The sequence below is a fragment of the Diplotaxodon limnothrissa genome, linkage group LG4 (genome assembly GCF_057381915.1).
Source record: "Diplotaxodon limnothrissa isolate DT_005_m linkage group LG4, D_limnothrissa_male_GT1.1, whole genome shotgun sequence".
In the NCBI taxonomy this organism is placed as follows: Eukaryota; Metazoa; Chordata; class Actinopteri; order Cichliformes; family Cichlidae; genus Diplotaxodon; species Diplotaxodon limnothrissa.
This window is the reverse complement of record NC_140599.1, coordinates 12,414,819-12,435,790: the sequence shown is the minus strand read 5'-3', so window position 1 is coordinate 12,435,790 and position 20,972 is coordinate 12,414,819. Positions and strand designations below refer to the sequence as shown.

Below are 20,972 nucleotides of genomic sequence, written 5' to 3'. Positions count from 1 at the left end.
AAAACACAAAAAGCCTTCTATATCATGCTTTTCTGCGTTTATATTTATGGTGAAACTCAAAAATGTAAGTGTGGAAATTGTTAAATAAATAAATGCATTATATATTTTGTAAATATGTCTTTTATTTAGAAAAATAAACAGTTTGAAAACATGAAAAAGAATCCTTTCTTTGCCTTGAATTGCATGTTAAAAATAAGATTAAAAAATGAAACTTAGCTGTACTTTCAATAAGAGTGAGACCGGACCTACATGAGATTGTGCTGCCCTCTAGTGACTAAAATTGGAACGGCCCGATAAGCAGCTTCATTCATTTAGCATGAAAATGATCCCAAACGCACTGCCAGTGGAGTAAAATCAAACTTGGATAGAAAAACACAGAGTGGAACACTATGAGTCATGGATTGGCCTACCAATCATTTGCAGAGCTCAAAATTATTGAAGCAGTGTTTGATCATGTTGATGGAGAACAGAACAAAAGGCAGAAACATCCAAAGAAAAGCTTTGAATGTCCTTCATGAAGCCTGGAGAACTATTCCTGAAGACTACTTAAAGAAATGACAAGTAAGCTGCCTAAGACAGATCAGGCTGTGTTGAATAATAATTACATCTGCCGTAAAACTAACACAGCAAAAGATCATCAGCAACAGTGGAACATGGTGGTGGTAGTGTGATGGTCAGGGGCTGCTTGTCGTGATTGATGACAAGCAGCCCCTGAATGAATTCTTCTCTCTACCAGAAAATCCTGAAGGAGAACGTGCATCCATCACTTTGTGTCCTGCAGCTCAACCGTGCTTCACTTATGCAGCAGGAAAAACATGCCAGAAGGTCCGAGTTTGGGCTTAAATCCGATTGAGATGCTTTGGCATGACCTTAAACAGGCCGTTCATGCTTGAAAACCCTCCAGTGTGTCTGAATTAAAACAATTCTGCAAAGAGGAATGAGCCAAAATTCCTCCACAGTGATGTGAAAGACTCACTGGCAGATATCACAAATGCTTGATTGCAGTTTTAGCTGCCAATTGTAGCACAACCAGTTATTAGGATTAAGGGGCAATTGCTTTTTCACACAGGACCAGATAGGTTTGAACAGATTTTTTATCGAATATGAAAATCTGTTTGATGATCTGAAACATGTAATTGTAACAAATTGTAATGCAAAAAATAAAAGCTTTCTTGCAAACTACAAAGACATAAAGAGTGGCTCTAGACTTGCTCACAGGTCCACATGAAAAGAACTTCTCTTCTTTAACTCACTGAATGTTTATCATGGTGTTTTATAAGGCTTAAAATCAGTGTCTGGATGTTTTGGGGGTTTTTAATGACCACATTTGGATTCAATCTAGTGAGAATGAGGCTGCCAGAAGGGGATTTAGAGTAAACCCTTTCATATGGATGCAGGATAATCTCCTCATCTGCGTGAAAAGACATGCTTGTGTCCACAGTAGTGATCATAACGGGCACACACTGAACATAACAAGCTCACCAGACTTTAACTCCAGTGTATTAAAAACGTATAACATACATGCACATTATAAAATGTATAGAAGGAATACATGGCTTGACATGAAAATAATCAGGATGGATGTGCCCCCACCCCTTTCTTTTTTTTTTCTTATAATCCGCATCTATCTGTTCTTAGGAGTGATGTTATATATAATCTTAGTTGTGTGTGTGCGTGTGTCCAACGTATAAATACTGCCAGAGTACAGAGTACAAGGTTATAGTACATTTATGAGAACACAGGGGCCTAGGAGCGGGGTGAAATATGTGATGCTGATTGAAAACAGATGATTTTGTGTGTGTGTGAGGGGGATGCAAAGTAAATCAGCTGCTCTGTGGGGGCTCCTTGCTACGTTGGAAGTCACAGGATGAAAAGAGTTCACAAATAACTGGATTTTAACCGCATCAGCCCGAGGCAACGGAAATAATCACACGTACCCACGAACACATTTACTTAGGATCATTCTTAGGGTCTTATTTCGTGTGTTTGAGAGGAGGGTGACATTTAGGATTGCAGGTACAATATGTTATTTTAAGTACTCTGCTCCTGTGGGAGGTTGGGAGGGAGGGTGGAGAGGCTGTCTCCATAAATCATCCCCGAGCAGAGACACGGTATGCTGGAGCTGACCCAGAAAAGTGAATTTTTCCCTTCGTGCGCTCAATCTGCAGAAAGCTCAGCTTGTGAACTCTCGCGGTGCTTTGGGTGCTCGCGCTCCTCCAAGAGGACAAAACAAGAAAAAGCGGCTGGCAGCACAGACAGGTTCAGCTGACGCGGCGCTGGGAGCTAGTGGACACAGAGCGAGGTGAGAAATGTGTGTTTTTCCCACGTCGTTCCTGTCGTTACATAGAAATCTTTAAAGTAACGCAACGTGTCGGCTCTTATTAAGCAGCTAAACAGTTTTGCGCTGACCTTTTCTCCAACGCCGAGGACTACTTTAACACCAAGACACACCGCTAGGCACACTATCAGCCCGCCTTTGGCTTCTCTTCATTATTTCCCACGAAAAAAACCCGATAAAGGACAAACAGCTGCACGCGACGCTTTAATTAACCGAAACCCCCTCGCGGAGAGCTTTCCGGCGCGAGGAACAACCCGTTCCCGCGGAGCTGCTTTCGCGTCAAAGGCTACATTGTGTCCGGTCTGGCATCCGCTGGAGGCGGCTGCGGACAGGACGGAGTGATTTATCTGCCGCTCGGTCTACCGGCACACGGCTTTGTCTTTGGTTTACACCGGCGGGGTTACACCGGCGGGGACGTGCCGAGAAATAAAACAAACGCGAAAGAGTTTTGAAGCGACTGTTTAAATCGCTCAGAGGAAATGTTTCCAATAAGTCCGTCTAAAATCCAAAGCTTCAGCCTCCTGTCCACGGATAACAGTGCTGACTTGAATGAAAGAAATAACCACACATATTTTTCACAAGTTTTCTTAGACTTAACCAACTTGTTTAGGCATAAAAATGAAGGAAATATAATATTAATGAACAGATTTGGGTAGTTTAAATAGCATAAGCTTCATATGTGAGTTCTTATGTGGAAATCGTGGCCTCCTTGACATTCAGTATCCAATCGAAAAGATTTGGTAAATGTACTCGTATGAATGTGAATTTGAATGTGAATTTCTTGTTGTGCTGTTTGAAATGCACCAAAAAAATTCCACACAAACATACAGCGCAAGAAGATGAAGAAAATCCAGCGGATTAATTATTCAACTAATAATAATAATAGTAATAATAATAGTAGTAATAATAATAAATCACAACATTTACAAAATTCACAGCAAAAACAACGCATATGAGTAACATGACTAGAAAGTAGGCAAGCTAGGAATATGAAAACATAACATAACAATACATATAAAATTAACAAATTATCAAACAAAGAAAGTTAAGTGCTGTTTCTTCTATTATTATTTAGTAATGATGATAACCCGGTGTGGCTTATTAATTTATGTGCTTTTTTGTGGCAGCACGGTTTTTTCTAATGTGCTCGATCAGTTGTGAGTTTTTTTTAATTATTTGATAGACCTTTATATATTTCTGTGTGTCAGATCTAGACCTAGAAGTACTGTAGCTGTGGTTTCAGAAAGTGTGCCTCTGATATGTGGTGCAGCAGAAGTAAAGTGCTATGAGACAGAAATACTGATTGGGGAAAAAGAAGTATGTCAGAACTGTACTTATTTAGCGGAATTAATGTACGCTCATTTAGTGACTGATGAACTTAATGCATTTGGGCTTATGATGTATATTATAGAACAGCAGTTAATTTGTTTGTGCACAGAGAAGTGCCATCTGCAGGCCGCCGAGTAGGCTGATGATGACTTTCCATGTCAATGGACCCCTCTTAGCTTCAGGAAAGAGGAAATAATATGAGGACTGTTGCAGAGAGCTCCAATTTTAGACGTGCGTAGGAATGGAAAGTAACGCCCTGCGACTTTTAAACTGAACATGAAGGAGCAGATAGACTGGCGGTGGATTAAAACACATGAATTGCGGCTGAATTAAGTCACGGGGAGGACAGATCCTTTATGTATTCCATCACTTCCAGGCTGTTTTTTTTCCTGTAGCTATAGAAACAAACCCATTTTGTGCATCACTTGAAGACATAGGGCTTCAGTGTGTTTTGTACATGCAGACTACATCGTGGTCGGGTATGTAAAATATTTGGTGTTGACCTTTTTCACTGTGGGCTTTTACTTCATTACTCACTATTAACGTGCTGTGCCCTAATCAGCTGGAAAGCTGCTATGGATACAGCTGGATACTTGTGCAGTGCAAAACTTTTATGGCGTGCAGAGCCTCCTAAAATGGAAATATTTGACAACCACTCGTGATTTTACTGCAGGGAGTGGGAGTGAGGTCAGCTTCGAGCACTGACAGAGAGATTGAGTGCGCGCCTCGTCAAAAAAGCAAACTCAATAAACTGTCATGCTTGCTTGAGTTTGCTTTAGATTTCAAGTTCTTACTAATAGGAGAACCAGAATACCTTAGTAGGTTGTCATTTTACTTTAGCATCAACGTGTATGCTTTAGTAGGTTCGCTTAAATGTGGGGAAAAGTGGAAAAACAGTGAAAAGAGAGACGAAAGGAAGGGGATTATCCTATGAAAGATTTATTGTTGCATTTAAAAAAAAAAAATTGTCAGATTTTTTTTTTGTCAGATACTTTGAATCTTTTCACTGTATGAAAGTAAAATCATTAGAAAGCTTCTGTCATCCAGACTGCAGTTCTGTGCTTTTTAACCAGACTTCTTTTTTGAATTTGCAAAGCAACAAAATAATTAATTTAATAAATTATTGTTTCTGTGTTAGTGTCAGAACAGGTGTTGAACCCTGTACTCCAGCTGGACATTAAAGACACGACTATGCTTTCTGTGTGTTTGTGTGTGTGTAGGTATGACACAGAGGTGAGTTTATTGATGTTTGACCCCTTCTTCTCTTGTGCAGCGCGCTCCTGCAATGCACCAGCACCACAATAAGTCTGATGCTACCACAGACTCCGTGCATCTATCGCCATGGTGAGACAGAGAGGGAGAGAGAGAGAGAGCGCTCCTGGACCTTGACTCTGTTGCCATGGTGACCCTGTAGCAAGCAACAGTCACCATGGGAACGTCCAGGATGTTCCGCATTTTTGTAGTCCTGGGCTCGGCCTTTATGATCCTTCTGATCATCATCTACTGGGACGATGTCGGTGCCTCCCATTTCTATTTGCACACTCCTGTCTCCCCGGGCCCCAAAGTCCCACACCCCATTCCCCAGAAGAGGCCACAGACCTCTCGAGCCCCGTCCTTCCTGTCGGACATCGATGCCTTTGTTAACCAGTTCTTAGAGCCGGGAACTGGTGAGCCCACTGACGCTGCCCCGGCTGACACAAGCAACCAGTCAGAGAAAGCAGAGGAACGATATATACCGCGGCGGGAGTGGAAGATTCACCTGACCCCACTGGCTCCAGAGCTCCGTGACAGACAGGTTAACTCAGTTTTTATTGTTGTTAGTAGTAGTAAATGTTTACTAGTTGATTAAAAGTTTTACTGCTGGCATTTTGAGATGTCTTAGCAGGAAAAGCACAGTTGCTGCACAAAAAATGAATCATTCTGCGTGCCGGTTTCTTGCTTCTTCAATGAGATGACTTAAATAGAGTCACTTAAGTTGTTCTTATTTCCACCTGTGTGCCTTCTCCCTGCTCCAGCACATCCAAATGTCTGTCATGTAACAAAGTCCAGTGAGGAAATCTGTACTAATGAGCAGAACCTTCACATTTCTGGGCTGTGAGTAGTTGACAGGAGCAGAGCTTCTAATTGAGACAGTGTTAACCTAGTTGCAGATTTAAGAAATTCAAACTGGCATTAAAGAAAAAGAGCCTGTTATAACTATAATCACGTGTGACAGCAGTAACCTTAAAGGCACCCACAGAGGTTGATACTTCTTGCTGTAGATATAATTTTGGTTAATATCCCTAAATATGTAAATGAAGGAGCAAAAGCTCCCCAGTCAGTGAGCAATGTCTGAATATGAAGTATTTATAACCTCAGTTGGTAATTGTTAATTTTCCTGTGCTTCACGAATGGAACGATAGGAGCAGAGGCGGAGGTTGCTTCAGGAGATGTGCGCCAATGACAGCATCTTATTTCATGGCAAAAACCGTTCATTTGACGACATTCCCAACAAGGAGCTGGATCATCTAATCGTGGATGACAGGCATGGCATTATCTACTGCTATGTTCCCAAGGTATGCAGACACATGCTCCTGTAAAACTTAATAAGGCACATGTAACAACGGCATACATGGTTCCCTCCTGTCAGTGGTCACACGCTCATAGACAGTGTGTATCTGCCTGTTTCACTGTGACATCTGAGTGGACAATAAACTTTCCCTTCTCAGGTAGCGTGCAGTAACTGGAAGCGCATCATGATAATTCTCAGTGAAAGCCTGCTGCAGGAGGGCGTTCCTCAGAGAGACCCCCTGGCCATCCCCAGGGACCTGGTCCACAACAGCAGCATGCACTTCACCTTCAATAAGTTCTGGAAACGTTATGGCAAGTTTGCAAGGCACCTCATGAAGGTCTGTCCAAATTTCCCACCTTCTTGTTCTCTGTATGGTAGTAAAAAAATATAATTTAACTTGGTAAATATGCTGTTGATTTATTTTTTTATCTTTTGATGAATTTGCTTCGAGCTACCTGGAATGTGTTCTGAACCTTCTACCTCAGTTAGATGTTTATTCTGTTTTATATAAGGCCCTTCAATGTTATGGGGATGCATGACTGATCTCTCACAGAGACATTATTGATGCAGCACAGGAAGATGAATACTGCTCTCTGCTCTGCTCTGTTCTGTTCTTTTTTTTTTTTTTTTTTTTTTTTTTTTTCACCTTTACAGTTTTGAAATGCACATGTGTGTATTCAATAATTGAATGTTAAGAAAACTGTAATTTATTTTTCCCAGGTGAAGCTGAAGAAGTACACCAAGTTCCTCTTTGTGCGCGACCCTTTTGTCCGTCTCATTTCTGCCTACCGGAATAAGTTTGAGCTACCCAATGAGGACTTCTACCGACGCTTTGCACAGGTCATGCTGCGCCGCTACGGCAACCAGCCGACGCCTCCTGCTTCTGTGGATGAAGCCTTTTCTTTGGGTATCCATCCCTCTTTCTCCCACTTCATCCAGTATCTCCTGGACCCTCAGACAGAGAAGGACATGCCCTTCAATGAGCACTGGCGGCAAGTGTATCGGCTTTGTCACCCATGTCAAATTCAGTATGACTTTGTGGGACACTTAGAGACGGCAGAGGAAGATGCTGAGCACTTGCTGCGACTGCTGCGGGTAGACAACGTGGTGGAGTTTCCCACCTCCAGCAGGAACCTTACAGCCAGCAGCTGGGAGTCGGACTGGTTCAGCACAGTTCCAGTAGAGGCACGCAGGGAACTGTACAAGCTGTACGAACCTGACTTCAGGCTGTTTGGATACGAGAAACCAGACTCACTCATCAATGAGTGACTCGTGATTCTACTGAGCTGATGAAGCCACGCAGACAAGATGTGTTTTTGTTTTTTTTATTAAATGTTGACCCCAACCACAGTGACACATCCCTCCTTCTTCTGGGTTGTGCAGATGTTTTCTCCAGTGTTGCTTATGCTAAACTAAACGTCTAGACACTCAATCTTCTGAGGAAGCACACTAATGAGTCAAAGCCATTATCAGTTATGGTTTTTCTCAACAAAGCTAACAAGAAGCACAGAGGTTAGACATGAACAAATGGATAAAGTGTGTTCAGTGTAGTCCTTAAAGAGGACCTATTGTGTTCTCTCCTTATTTTCTTTCATATATGTGCTGTTACAGTGGTGGATGCTGATACGAAACGTGGCCAAAGTTTCAAACCCTTTTCAAGCCCTAATGTTTAATTTCAAACTGTGTTTTTTGTCTCTTTTTCCTACTCTTGAATCTGAATGACATCAGTGGGAGCAGCTATTCCTAATGTTGGTTGTCTCATAGCCAGCTGCTCCACCCCTCTGCTGCTCGAACCTCCTGTCTACAAAGGGCAAAACCAATCAGAAGAAGAAAGCTGGCTTAAAGGGAGGTGAAAGGAGGTGAACAGCAGATGAGCTGAGGTTCTTCACCGAGGCCCAGTTTTTTTTTTTTTTTTTGTTTAAACTCTGAATCGTGCGTAGTTGTGGCAGTAACATGTCCCCTTTAATTCAAAACTCCATGCTGCGTGTGCTGCAGTCTCATCTTTGATGTCCCCTTCATGCCTGCCATTTGTGGCCACAGTTGTGTTGTGACTAACTGTGATGATCAGAGAGGCTTCTGTAGTGCGACGTTTGAAAGATCCCACCTCTGCGGGGGCACGGAAACCATGCTCGTTGTGATGCTAGCACGGCTGCAGCAGTTTTGGAAATTTTGGCCTGCTTTAAAAAAAAAAAAAGTCTGCTTGCTTAGTTTTAATTGTAGTTCCTTTAATTGTAGGTCAGCTTATTTATTTCACATTGTAAAAGTGCAACGTTTATGTTAAGCATGAAAGGGATTTTTCTGTTGAAAATGCATACTAATGACAGTTCAGTTATACCTCATACACGGACATGAAGAATATGTTCATGTTGCTAACTCTTACAGAGAAAACCCTGCTGCTTTTTCACACCTGGAACATTTGCATGGCCCATTAAATGATACCAACAGTTTATTCTGACAACATTTTAGCTGCTTGCTTTATTTTAGCAGTTTCAAAGCATGATGTAGCCTCATCGTACAGAAGCACAGCAGCTCCATTAGGCAGCACAGCAGGCAGATTAGTGGGATTTGTCTCAGCTTGTCTCTTAAAATATAAATCCCTGGTGTGAGGATTTTTTTTTTTGGTCTTCATAGTTGTACTTGTTCAAACGTGCCTCTGTGTATTTAAACAGTTTGTAAAGGGAACATTTTCTTTTGTTTCATGTTGTTGCCATCAACACTTGCTTGGTGTTTCCATGCACAGTGTACAGTTTTTAACACTTAATTATGCTGGGTAACCCTGAAGACTGCAACAGTGCCATAAAAGGCTGATGGGGTTGACGGGGGTAACCGGGGTGGTGTGGACACCCAACTTTGTGAACACGAGGCAACTTAGGAATTTCAAATTGATGCCATAGGTGATAACTGACCTCTTCTAAGGTCAGAGGTCAAGTTCTGAAAATCTTGTGAATGTGATAACTGAAGGAGGATACCATAGGTGCATCTAATAGGAGGCTGAGGGGGAGCATTGATAGGCAGTAATTTATTTACATTTTTTAAAATCTAAGGGCAGAATTTTCATGGGATGCATTGTTTTTGTAGCAAATGAGCTGAGCACATTATATGAAGCCAGCAAAACACAGTTTTCAGTTGTGCAACGCTACTGCGCTGCTGTGAGATGCATCGAGTTGGTTTGATGATAACATCAAAGTACAACTGTAACGTATAATGAGGCTATACTCGGCGCTAGCTGAAGGGCGAAGGCGTGAACACGGTTAGAGTCGGAGCTTCGCAGCATGAGGCTGGGTCAATTTTAAGGGAGAAAAGTGCAAAGGGAAGACAGTGCCTTTGGTTGCAAAAGTTTACACAGCAAAAAAAAAAAAGTATTTTTGTAGGACTTAATTTTTACTTAAATCCAAATACAGTAAGAGCTGTATGAAGCCACAGCAAAGTATGTTTGACGTGCTGGCCTGTGTTTATCGTGTGCAATCATCATTTGGGGGGGGAAAAAGGAAACACAGGAGCCCTTTTGGAGAACCGTAAATGTCTTTATGTGTGAATTTGTATGAATTTGTTTCTCCAGCGTGCCTGTGTTTGGTTCAGACTGTATGTGAGGTCATGCTCTGTCCGACATTATTCTGCACGTTCTTATGTGTGTGCACTCACAAACACACACACTGAGTCAGTGTCGTTTCAATGCTTTTTGGTTTGTTTTGTGCAACTGTGGGGTGTTGTTACTGTAAAAAACAACAACAAAATAATTAAATCTAATGTCATCTCAACATCATTGTTCTAAATATACAAAAAAAAGCTTGTTTGTATGAAGATAATGGAAAAAAACTGCATTTCAACCTTACTCGTGTTTTTTTTTTTTTTTGCAAGTCAGTCATCTTTAACAAAAACAAACTTCTGTTCTTTGGTCTTTTTTTATGTGAGTGTTCACATTCATTCAGTTAAAAATGATATTTTTCATTTCTGTGAAAGTGCAAAGAATTGACTTTTATTTATTGGCAGAAATAAAAATCATGAATAAATGCTGCTTTCTTTTTTCAACGGGAGCCTTGAACACTTTGTTTACACGGCAGTGCAAAAACCATAGCGTACTTCATCTCAACTGATGTTAAAAACACAAATGTCATATTTGAACTTGATGGCACATTTTAGAAGTATTCATGTAGCTGGAATTCAGAGAAATAATGTTGCGGGGCAGGAAAGGTTAATCTGCTCTTCTTTAGTGTGATTATGTACAATGCTAACATTAATCTACCAGGTTACACAATGTAAAACACAACTATCACTTTGAATGAGAGCTGAGAATCGTGGTGAAAAACACATGGCTTGTAAGAGAATAACAGGAAACCAGTGCAGCCCACAAAAATGTTAACAGGAAATGCTGACCGTGTCTCCAGTGTGAACACTTCAGCTCGCCACTTGCTTTAGTTTGTTTGTGCTTGTATATGTTTGTGATTCATATCACAGGTGGGACAAGCACCTCTACTTTTATTCCTCAAGGTGTCAGTGTGGACAAGTTTATCACCATCTTCCAGTCATTTTGTCGTGGCTGCCAGTGCTGATCTGGGCACCTATATACTAGAGCAAACCTAAATATTCGTGGCTTTAGTTCAAACTGAAAAGACAAAAGTGTACCATAAACATGGCATGTCTTAAATATGCTTCCTGATTATGCCCAGTAGATTATGTCAGGCAGATAAGGTGCTGTGATGTATGTGTGATTGGCTGGAAACCCACCTTGATGATATACCCTGACAACAAATCAACAAATCTAAGTTTAATGATGCAGGTTCCAGCTGAAGGACTGACCCTAGGGACACATGATGGTAATGTGAACAAGTGAATGGCAGAAAATAAATAGTTTAGATGAGTAGAAACAAATGAACAATAACCCGTTTTCTGCTTCTTTCATTTATTTTATATAACTCATGTCAGTCTGTGGGGACTGACATGAGTGGACATGAAATAAGACGGTCTCACAGTGAGAATTACATTGAACATGTGTCCAAAAAGACGTTCTTATCATTATTGTTGCTGACTACTATAAACAACATTCACTTTTTATTCCAGTCACGGAATAACCAAAGCTGGATAAGCAGTCACTGCTGTTAGATCATCAACGGCACGACCTTAAAGGTGGAACAGACTGTATATAAAAGATGGATGTAACCCCCATGACGTCACCCATGGTGAGTGAGGGTCATGCTGCGTTCCATTTGTCTCAGAAGTGAGAACTGGGAGTGATTTGACACAAGTGTGGAAAAACAGCACAACACCTGCTTTTGCTCTTCAAAACATCGCTGCAGTGCTTTCATGGATATTGGCTGGTCAGTGCTCTATGTATGGCTTATTTAGCGAGTCACAAATACACAACAGTGTATACACAACTTCAAATGGAGCGCACTGTTAGATTTAACCATGAAACTGAGGCCCACGGCACGCTCACTGCCTTATGACTTGTGAGTCGTGAGCAGAGATGGGCAGTAACGCGTTACTGTAATCTGATTACTTTTTTCAAGTAAGGAGTAAAGTAAGGGATTACTATTGCAAAAACGGTAATTAGATTACCGTTACTTTCCCGTAGGAACGCTGCGTTACTGCGTTACTAAAACCGTGATTTTTTTGCGAGAATGTCTCATGACAGTGACGTAAGCGAGTGCGACGTTCGTGACAACAGCTGTGTGCAGATCAACAGTGGATCATGTATCGAGTGCGGGAGAGAGTATGAGCGTGCAGCGTTTAAAGCGAGGAAGCACTGACCTTACTTTGAGTTTGATTTCATAAAAAGTGACAAAAACATTAGCGTCCGTTGTGCGTGGGAAGAAAACTTTTTACAGCGAAAAAACACCCTAAACAAGCACCGAGTGCGCTACGGCATAATGGGAAACTCACAGAGAAACTCACGGATTCTTCAACTGACCGCTGCGGCACACCTGCACCAGAGCACACCTCCGCCTGCCCCACTCCTGCTTTACAGGTGAAAATAGAGCAACAGGACCGCTAGTCTTTGACTTTATTTATTTTCTGCTGTGTTTTACTTGCATCTATTTGAAAGACTGAGTGTAAACACAAAAAATATTTTATTTTATGTGCTGGAATGTGCAGAAAATAGGTTTAAATGTTAAACTAATTTCTTCAAGTTAGAGAATGTTGCAGATAATTTCATTTTTGCTTGATGCATAAAGTTAAAAGATTAACACTGATAAAACAAGTTTAAAAAAAAGAGACTTTTCCATTTGATTACATTTTGTATGATGGATTATGCAGAAAAAGTAGAATTGGGCTGAAAAGGGCAGAAGTAATCAGTAAAGTAACTGGATTACTTTTTGGGGGAAGTAATCAGTAATTAGTTACTGATTACTTTTTTCAAGTAACTTGACCAACACTGGTCGTGAGTATACGCTGATTTATCCTGTTTTGTGACTCTAATAATGGTCATATTTACAACGTGAACCCAACTGTGACCTGAAATTAGTAACTGAGCACATAAAGTCATAATGAAAATGTTTATTCTCGTCACAGGGAAAGGAAAGTAACATTACTTATTTTTCTTTTAACAGCCTGATAAGTCTCCCCCTGCTGGCCATTAGAAAGAATGCAGGTTTAAAGCAATACGGCAATGGCTCACTTTTTAGTGTATACAGTTTAATTAATGCTTCATTCTCAAATATTACATTATGTATCAATGTTTGGAGTGCTTTTAATATTCAGATTAGTATTTGTGTTTTGTGCTGCATTAAGCTCTGCAGTCCAGAGGGCAGCGTAGTTTCATTTTCCTTCACAGCTTTAGTGACATAACTTTGTCGGGTTGTGTGTCTGCACTTCCCTTGTAATATCTAACGAATGCTATCAGGGAATTTCCTCAAACTGACACAAATGTTTATGTGGAATCCAGGACGATTTAAAAAGTTTTTAGTGGTTAGAAGTGAAGGTTTACTCAGATGAAATGATGACATCATAAAGGTTAAACATCGCAGTTTTGCAACAAAAAGACTTTTCTGGCTGTTATTTATCTGTTATTAATGCACGACTCAGGATTAGAAGGTGAGAGTTATTCATTTGCTGTCGTCTGGAGAATCAGTTTTCTCACTCGTTAGAGTGTCGAGTCATTTTAAACTATGACTGCCAGAGCTTAGCTATTTGTGTTTTTAATTTATTGGTTTTGCATGCATAAAAGATTAAAGTTAGCTGAAGATGTAAATCTTAGAAGGAAAGGAGAATACTTTGTAAAATATACATTTCCCAAACCCAAATTCAGCAGGAGTTCAGTTAGCACCGTGTTTTAGCAAAACTCACTAACAGCAAATCTTCCCAGTGAATGTCATATAAAATGCTTCTGAACACCAAATACAGATAATTTTTCATGTTAAATAAACAGATTGAGCCTGCATCTTTGTAAAGTTCATGCTTTGTTTAATGCATCTAGTTTTACACATCAGGGGCAGGAGTGATGGATTCCAAACCAAGACTTATTTGATATTTGATGGTTTAAAAACATGTCTGTGATTGAGAAACACAATGAAACTGCTTTGTGGGTTATAAAATGTTATATAATGCAAATTTTTCTTTTTTCTTTTTACTGTGGGGTTCATAAGAATATATTTACCTCTCTCATTTGGCAAATATGAAACTACAGCTGCCAGCTTAGCTCAGCACAGTGGAAACAGTCCCCCCACCTTTAGGTAAGGGTAACAGAATCTGCCCACAGTCACCTGTAAAGCTAACTAATGTGCATGTTTCACATTTGTGAGAGCTAAGACTAAGCACCATCTCTTACAGGCAGGTGTGGGCAGTCATTTTTTTCCCTTTATGAGCACAGCTGAAAGCAATGAATCTGTTTGATTGACGCTGGATCAGTATAAGAGTCGTTGGTGCAAGGAGGTGATGCGACTGATCGTCTTGGTTTTCCAAAGTCAGACTGACTTTGGCTTTGAGCCCCCGGCTGAAGAAAAGAAGGGCTTATGTTACACTCCTGTCAGAAGCTCAAAGCAGACCCTGCAACCGTATCCTGTGATACCTGTTGAAATGTGAATCTAATCTAAAGACAGATTTCAGGGCCTAGGCTATTGCACACCTATTGTTTGATGTATCCTGTTTTAAATGGTTTTATTTTTTCCTCCCTGAGATAAAGATATTTAATTCAAGTTTTTCTTTTTCTTTTTAATAGTGATACAGAGCATTGCCCTTGTAGATACCAATCTGGTGTGGTTTTAGGGTTGCCAAACCCTGTTTTTTTCTTTGCTTTTTTTGGTTCTAGACCGGCGATATCAAACTCATTCTATTGAGCCACATGCAGCCCGCTTTGATCTTTGGGTCAAAGCGGTCAAACGACATAATAATTGTGTAAAATGACACAAAATTTGACGATAGTTCATTGCACACACTGTCCTATAATTATTGTTATTCATTTAGAGTGGACTTAGTGGAACAACAGGAACGTTTCCTGTCATTTAATTGTTTATCTGTTAGTTAAAAACTTTTCTTATTGATAAAGACTGCCCACCCCCATTGCCAGTCTTTATCAATAAGAAAAGCTGTAAAACTTATGGAAATACAGTTAAAAGTTAAATATTTATGCACTCCTTACATTTACTAAAGCCGTCCAGTGGGCCGGAATCGAGTCTTCGCTGGGCTGATTCTGGCCCCAGAGCCTTATGTTTGACTAGACAGTGGAAGTGCTGCAGAGAGCTGGTGTGGTTTTTCTCACTGCTTCTTGCATGCAGTGCAGTAGATCTAAGCGGTAGAGGCCACTTGAGACTTCTTGACAGATCTCGCTGTTTTTTCTGTGCAGTTGACGTGTGAACATGTGGTGATTGTTTTTTTTATACTTACTGCAGAAAGCACACTGCCCATTTTATTTAGTTAGGCCACTCACTGCTGTGCAGTATTTAAATTATTTAATATTTAACTCATTATTTGTTGATTTCGTTAAATGTATTGTTTTGTCTTCTTAAATCGGTGACGACTTCATATTATCTTAATATTAATATTGAAATTTTGAATCTGAATGCGCGTGTATGGCTCTTCTTGAACCTAAAATTTGTATAAATTTATACTAGTAAAACAAATGTTTTAACTTTATACTATTAACAAAGTGTCATTGGGTTTTACAGTGTTGTGTGGATTTTTTTCAGCCCACCAGTGAAATCTGGTAAAGCTAGGAGTCTTTCTTTTTATATAAACATTTTGATCTTGTTGAGTATGTGTTTATCTACAAGGACAGTTTTGTGGTAAATTGCTTTCGAGCTCGACCGGGTACAGTAATACTCGGCCGATTCATTCCTTCTCTTCACTGGGCTTGATGAGGTATCCACTGAACGTTATGTAGATATCTACATCGTCACTGTAAATGGCGTTCTCTCTCTCCCTCTTGTACAGGCGGACCCACACCTCATCGTTCAGCTCCAGCTCCAGCATCAGGCTCTGACTCTGCATGATTGAGCGGTCGCTGGGCTGAGCGTACACAATCGCCCGCTCTGTGTCGTTCTGCATTATGTGGAGGTACGTCTCCTTGAAGTTCCACGTGTGGATGTTGACGTTGAAGAAGTAGATGCCTGGGATGTGGCAGACGAACGTTCCCTTGAACATGTTGAAGTGGTCGTCGAGGTTAACGAAGACCGTGTCGAACACAAGTGCCTGATAGGAGTCCAGGCTGTGAAGGGATTTTCGACGGCCAACGGAGAAAGCAGAGTACTGGACTTTGCAGGGGTCTCCTGGGAGACCAGCCTGACCCTTAGAGCCTTTTGATCCCGATGGCCCAATAGAGCCTGGAGGTCCTTCAAGTCCAGCTTTGCCTGGTGTGCCTCTCTCACCACGGTCTCCTTTGTCACCTAAAGTGAAAATAATTACACGACAGTATGAGATCATTTTTAAAAAGTCCAAAACCCAGAACAGTCGTTTGATCCTGTTTGAAACTCTACCCATAGATGGTAGAATCATGCCCTTCAGAAAAATGGTGAGGATGAATTTAGCAAATAACATGTGTGATACTGTCATGTCACCAAGGAATGCTTCCAGCACCTTGCTGAATCTGTGTCATGAAGAATTAAAGCAGTTCTGAAGGGAAAAGGGCAAACCAGTATGAACCTGGTGGCCAGTGAAGTTGAAGCAGAGCTTTTAACATGAATGCCGTTGGGGGGGGGAATTGAACTAAAAGTACATATAAGAAAACTGTCATCTTGCAAATGAAAGAGCTTTGCAAAGAAAGCTGGTCTAAAATTGTCTTTGAGGCTGTCGGATAATCATCCAAAACCTGCAATATGTTCTGTGAGTGGTGTAATGCTTCCTTCTGATGCCAATGACCAGCTTGCTTTATCATAACAAAGAGCATCATGTTAGCTGATGTCTGTGCTTGAAAAAATAAAAACAAACAAAAAACAGGTAACTGGATTTATTTAAGTTTTTGAAGACTTTTCACCTCTAATCTAAAAACTATATTTGCTGATATTTTTTGTTGAATAAAGTATTGAAATAAATCGTTTTCCCTCGCCGTCCATCATCTTTATCTATAGTCTCAAACACGACCAAATACTTCAGCACAGCCATACTTTCTGTTTTTGCACATTATACAGTGTAGAAACACTGGGCCTGTTGTGTTGTCTTTGGCTCGGTTGTCCAATGACCTGCATGGCTTCATAAACATGTTGCCTTCACTCTTTTTTTGTTGCCATAAATTCCATCCCAACATAACTCTTTATAAAACAAGACCTCTCCTTAAATTTCAAATACACATGTGTTTAAAAGTGTTTTCCCCCCCAAAATTCTGGCTTTATTGTGAAAACCTGTGAGTCTGCAGATGTTCTACTACATATATTACACAGGTTCACACAGAAAAATGATTTGGTGCTTGGTGACTTGACTTGACCTCAGATGGCTGCTATAGATGTGTTACCTTTCAGAATGGTCATGTTGATATATGTGCGGACCTCAGGGGCATAACTACTTGGCTGGGCGCCGCTGCCCTCTGCTGGCTCCAGGTGATCACAGCAGTGTCTGCAGGGGACTGGAGGAGGCACCGTGGCCACCAGGCAGGACAAGGACAGGAGCAGGAGGAGGATGCCCGACATGGCTGTAACTAAGGTGAGAGCAGAGAGTTAATATCTGCTGAAAAGGGACTCGAGAGACTTTTCTATATTATCTGGAATTTGTGTGTCATCATCCTGGTGGTGTCCTGGTGACACTCACTGTAGCAGAGTTTCATCATCCAGTTTCCCAGACGTATGTTAAGTCTGCTTGTTGGCTCAGACTCAGCAAAGACCTTCAGCGAGAAAGGTTTCTAATCCTGGATTATTCCACGTCTGGGAACTTCAGCCTGCACTTCTAGCTGTCTTTTTACTTTCTGAACGCGATAAGTCGCACAAAGCATGTAAGATAAAGTCATGAAACTTTACCAGTTTGTAGCTGAAATCAAAATGAAACCCAAGTGGTGTAATCACATAGCGAGATGGCCTATATGTGGGATGTCAGTTGTTGGACAGCTGCTTTGAAAGTGAGATAATGATGTCAGAAGCTGGAAAAAGAAAGAGGAATCTGAAGCAGTGAGCCAGCAAAAACATGCATCAACCTGGGAAGAAAAATCAGGAGACTGGAACTGTGGAAAAAAAAATCAAGTAAAGCTTTTTGTTTTTTTCAAGACAGTCAGTAAGTTTGAATATGAGTTGACCAGGCAGCCCAGCGGCCTTTTAATGGTCAGTTAAATGTGATTCTGAGAGTATACCTCAATAATAATAATGCTGTTAATAAAAACAAAACTGGGCTTTCTGGTATAGTCATGCCAAACCAGATGTTTCTCTGGCCATATTTTACCATGACTGCACAGCCAGCTAGACAGTGGCCAACAGGAGTTTGAGACTGGGCATGCTAGTTTTGCCTCATAAACACCTGCTCCTCTTACTTCCTGCGTACTTTACTCACTTCTTCTACAAACCAATCTTTGTAGCTGGTTTTTATTTTAATCTCACCATCTGTACCATCCACAGCTGCAGAATTTCTTTCGAAAAAAAACTTTTTCCTCCATGACAGACTCACAAATGAGCAAATGAATGAGAACCAGCTGCTTAACCTAGTCATTGTGTGTTATCCACAGAGATTTAACATTGCAAAAGGAATCTGGACTGCAAGAACCATAAATCGTTTGAAAAATGACCCTGGGCTTTTTTTGTTTTCAGATAGCAAACTCTGGAGAACTGGGGGATAGGTGATGGCCGTCTGCCAGACTCTCTGTGTTCAGAACAGGGTGTACTGCTGTGTTTATAGGACAGCTCGGTCCATAACCACAGTTGCATCCTTTACACACAGGTGGCTGCTCAGCTAAAGACCATGAACGCAACCTCTGCACGCTCTTTAAAATAACTTGCTCTTGTTGTTTTGCTATAATCAAGAGAAGAAACAAAGTAAGAGCCACAATGAAACAAAGTAAGTCTGTAATGCGCCTTAGCAGATATGAAATGCCGGTATCCACCTTCACAGCGGCCGATATTTTCCGAATGTTTACTTGGCACCCTCAGGAAAGGGTTCTCGTGTAACGCTGTATCACATCGTACGGGTTTTCCTGAAATGTTACATTCACATTTATTTGCATATTTCTATGGGACATTACTCTTAATAATCATAGGGGCAAAATAGAGGCGCAACCACAGAGTACTTGAGAAATGCCATCAAAACATCAGGACACTATCAGATGCAGAGTCAAAATTGTGTATAAAATGCATGTTTTTAAGGTGAAGACTTGGATTAAGACTTCACAACAAAAACAGGATTTTTGTAAACGGAACTAATAATTTGAAAATGCTATTTAACCCCCCCCAATTATTTATTTATGTTTTTGCCTTGAATTAATCCTGATAAGGACTTAGTTTTCAGGATTCAGCTGTGTCTAACTCTCTTTCCTTTTCTTTGACAGTCCATTTCAAAGGGACACTTTCCTAAATGAGAGAAGCAGGAGGTTTTCTGTGTCTGAGTCATATTTTAGCACTTATGTGTCCACCTTTGTGCTACAGACAGCTCTGAGAGGGTTTGAATGGTTGAGTTGCAGTTGATTAAACTAAAGGTCATCTTTTTTTGTTCACCAAATCCAAAAAGTAACAGAGTCCAAGGGTAAAATGATGAAAACACAAGAAGAAAAGAAGCAAAAGAACACGGAGAACAAAACAGGAACAAAAACTGATGACACGACAAGAGCAATAAGAAGGACAGGGCTATTTATACACCGAGGACTAATTGGGAGAAGGTAAAGAGGGGAGGGGAATGAGACGCAAGTTAATGTAATCAAGACAACCAGGACAAACTGGAAGTTTCAGCCAAAACAAGATGACTCACTCCAAACATGAGACAAGCAAACACTGGAGGACAAAAGTTAGCACAGAAAGATGAGCCAGAGGGTGGGGATGGCAGAGAAACACCAAGGACACTCAAAGTACCCCTAATAAAGATCAAGAGCAGAAGCAAAAATAAAGAATAGAGAATGAAAAGCAGGAATGAAAAGTCCAAACACAAAAATCAAAGCACAACAATAACAGGATAACCTGAACTCAAATATATTCAGGGAGAATTCAAAATCCAGAACAAACACGATGAGGAAAATCCTCTCAGACCACCTCTGTGAGCAGTCTAATAAAACCGATAAAAACCATCCCCATGGTGTGAGGTCAGCTGACTTCAGGAGTTCTAACAATAAAACTATGACTCCATCCTACAGTTCGTCTGTCTGAGGTGCAGAAAGCACCATATGCTTGGAGCAATTCATAGTTACGTAACGCTAATCAGGGGTTGGATTTAGCGCTATGTGGGTAAATGTGCACTGTTTTGCAGATCTTTAGGAGTCTCACATAAATTCTGCTGATCTGCTGCTTCAAATTAAATAAAGTAGAAAGCAACAAAAAACAAAACAAACGCTCCTTTCCCAGGTTACAGGTTACATTATTGGTCATTTGTGCTTAAACTTGAATTTATAATAATTGATTGTGATTATAGATTGATGATTCCCCCCACCCACCCTCACCCCGACTGCCTGAATGGTGTTTTCTTCCTTTCTCACAGTGGAAATGTGCTGCTTGCTTGTATTTGGGTCCTTCTGGGATTTACCCAGATGTTTGACATGGCTCACGCTCTGACCAAGGGTATTACATAAGATTTTCTCTTTTTTTCTTTCTTGCGGAAATCTCTACTTGAACTGGAAACTTGTAAATCAAACGGGATTTTCTCCTAATATCACGATGAAAGGCATGTTTACATACCGATGCTTCTTATTTCATAGCATCCATAAGTACATGCAGTTATTATGCTGGCTGTGTAGTCCACACTGCAGCATTATACAAGTTAAAGCCAAACTGTAGTTAGTGAAGCCTCCGTGCTTTCTAGCAGACTGTCATGCATCACAATCTCACATCACCGCCACAGCGCTCCCATGCAGCCGACTGATCTCTATCTGAATGACTCACCTCGTTCACGTCTGCACTGCCGCTTCACACCGCTCAGAAGACGGGGACGGAGGAGGGGGAAAGTCCTGAGTCAGCAGCTCCCTCCCTCCTTCTCTCTCTCTGTCTGGACCTCTTTGTGAATTAGATGTGAAAAGTTTCCTATAGAAAGGAAGTCCTTCTTTTCTCCCTGACCCCTCCTACGTGGAGCAAGTATCAGTCCGTTCATCTGACAGTAAAAGATGCTCAGTGATCCGGATCTGAGTTTTTTCCCCCCCTGAAACATAAAACTGATGAACATGTGAAGCACCTAAAGCCTTTCATTTGCTCAGAGTTGTATCCCCAATCTGCC

At 40.9% G+C, this 20,972-nt stretch overlaps 2 protein-coding genes across 2 annotated transcripts; one reads left to right on the top strand and one right to left on the bottom strand.

Moving 5' to 3' along the window:
* The first annotated feature begins 2,239 nt into the window (after positions 1–2,239).
* LOC146633393 (carbohydrate sulfotransferase 12-like) lies at positions 2,240–8,072 on the top strand. The gene is made up of 5 exons (XM_085352211.1): positions 2,240–2,302; positions 4,941–5,462; positions 6,070–6,222; positions 6,376–6,555; positions 6,939–8,072. The coding sequence occupies exons 2-5, from the start codon at positions 5,097–5,099 to the stop codon at positions 7,485–7,487; spliced, it is 1,248 nt and encodes a 415-aa protein (XP_085208337.1). The 5' UTR covers positions 2,240–2,302; positions 4,941–5,096; the 3' UTR covers positions 7,488–8,072.
* Positions 8,073–12,465: 4,393 nt separating this feature from the next.
* c1qtnf6a (C1q and TNF related 6a) lies at positions 12,466–20,754 on the bottom strand. The gene is made up of 3 exons (XM_085351462.1): positions 20,645–20,754; positions 17,098–17,280; positions 12,466–16,036 (listed from the first exon to the last, which is right to left on the bottom strand). Exons 2-3 carry the CDS (start codon positions 17,270–17,272, stop codon positions 15,483–15,485), a joined length of 729 nt encoding a protein of 242 aa, XP_085207588.1. The 5' UTR covers positions 17,273–17,280; positions 20,645–20,754; the 3' UTR covers positions 12,466–15,482.
* Between the last annotated feature and the right edge of the window lie 218 nt (positions 20,755–20,972).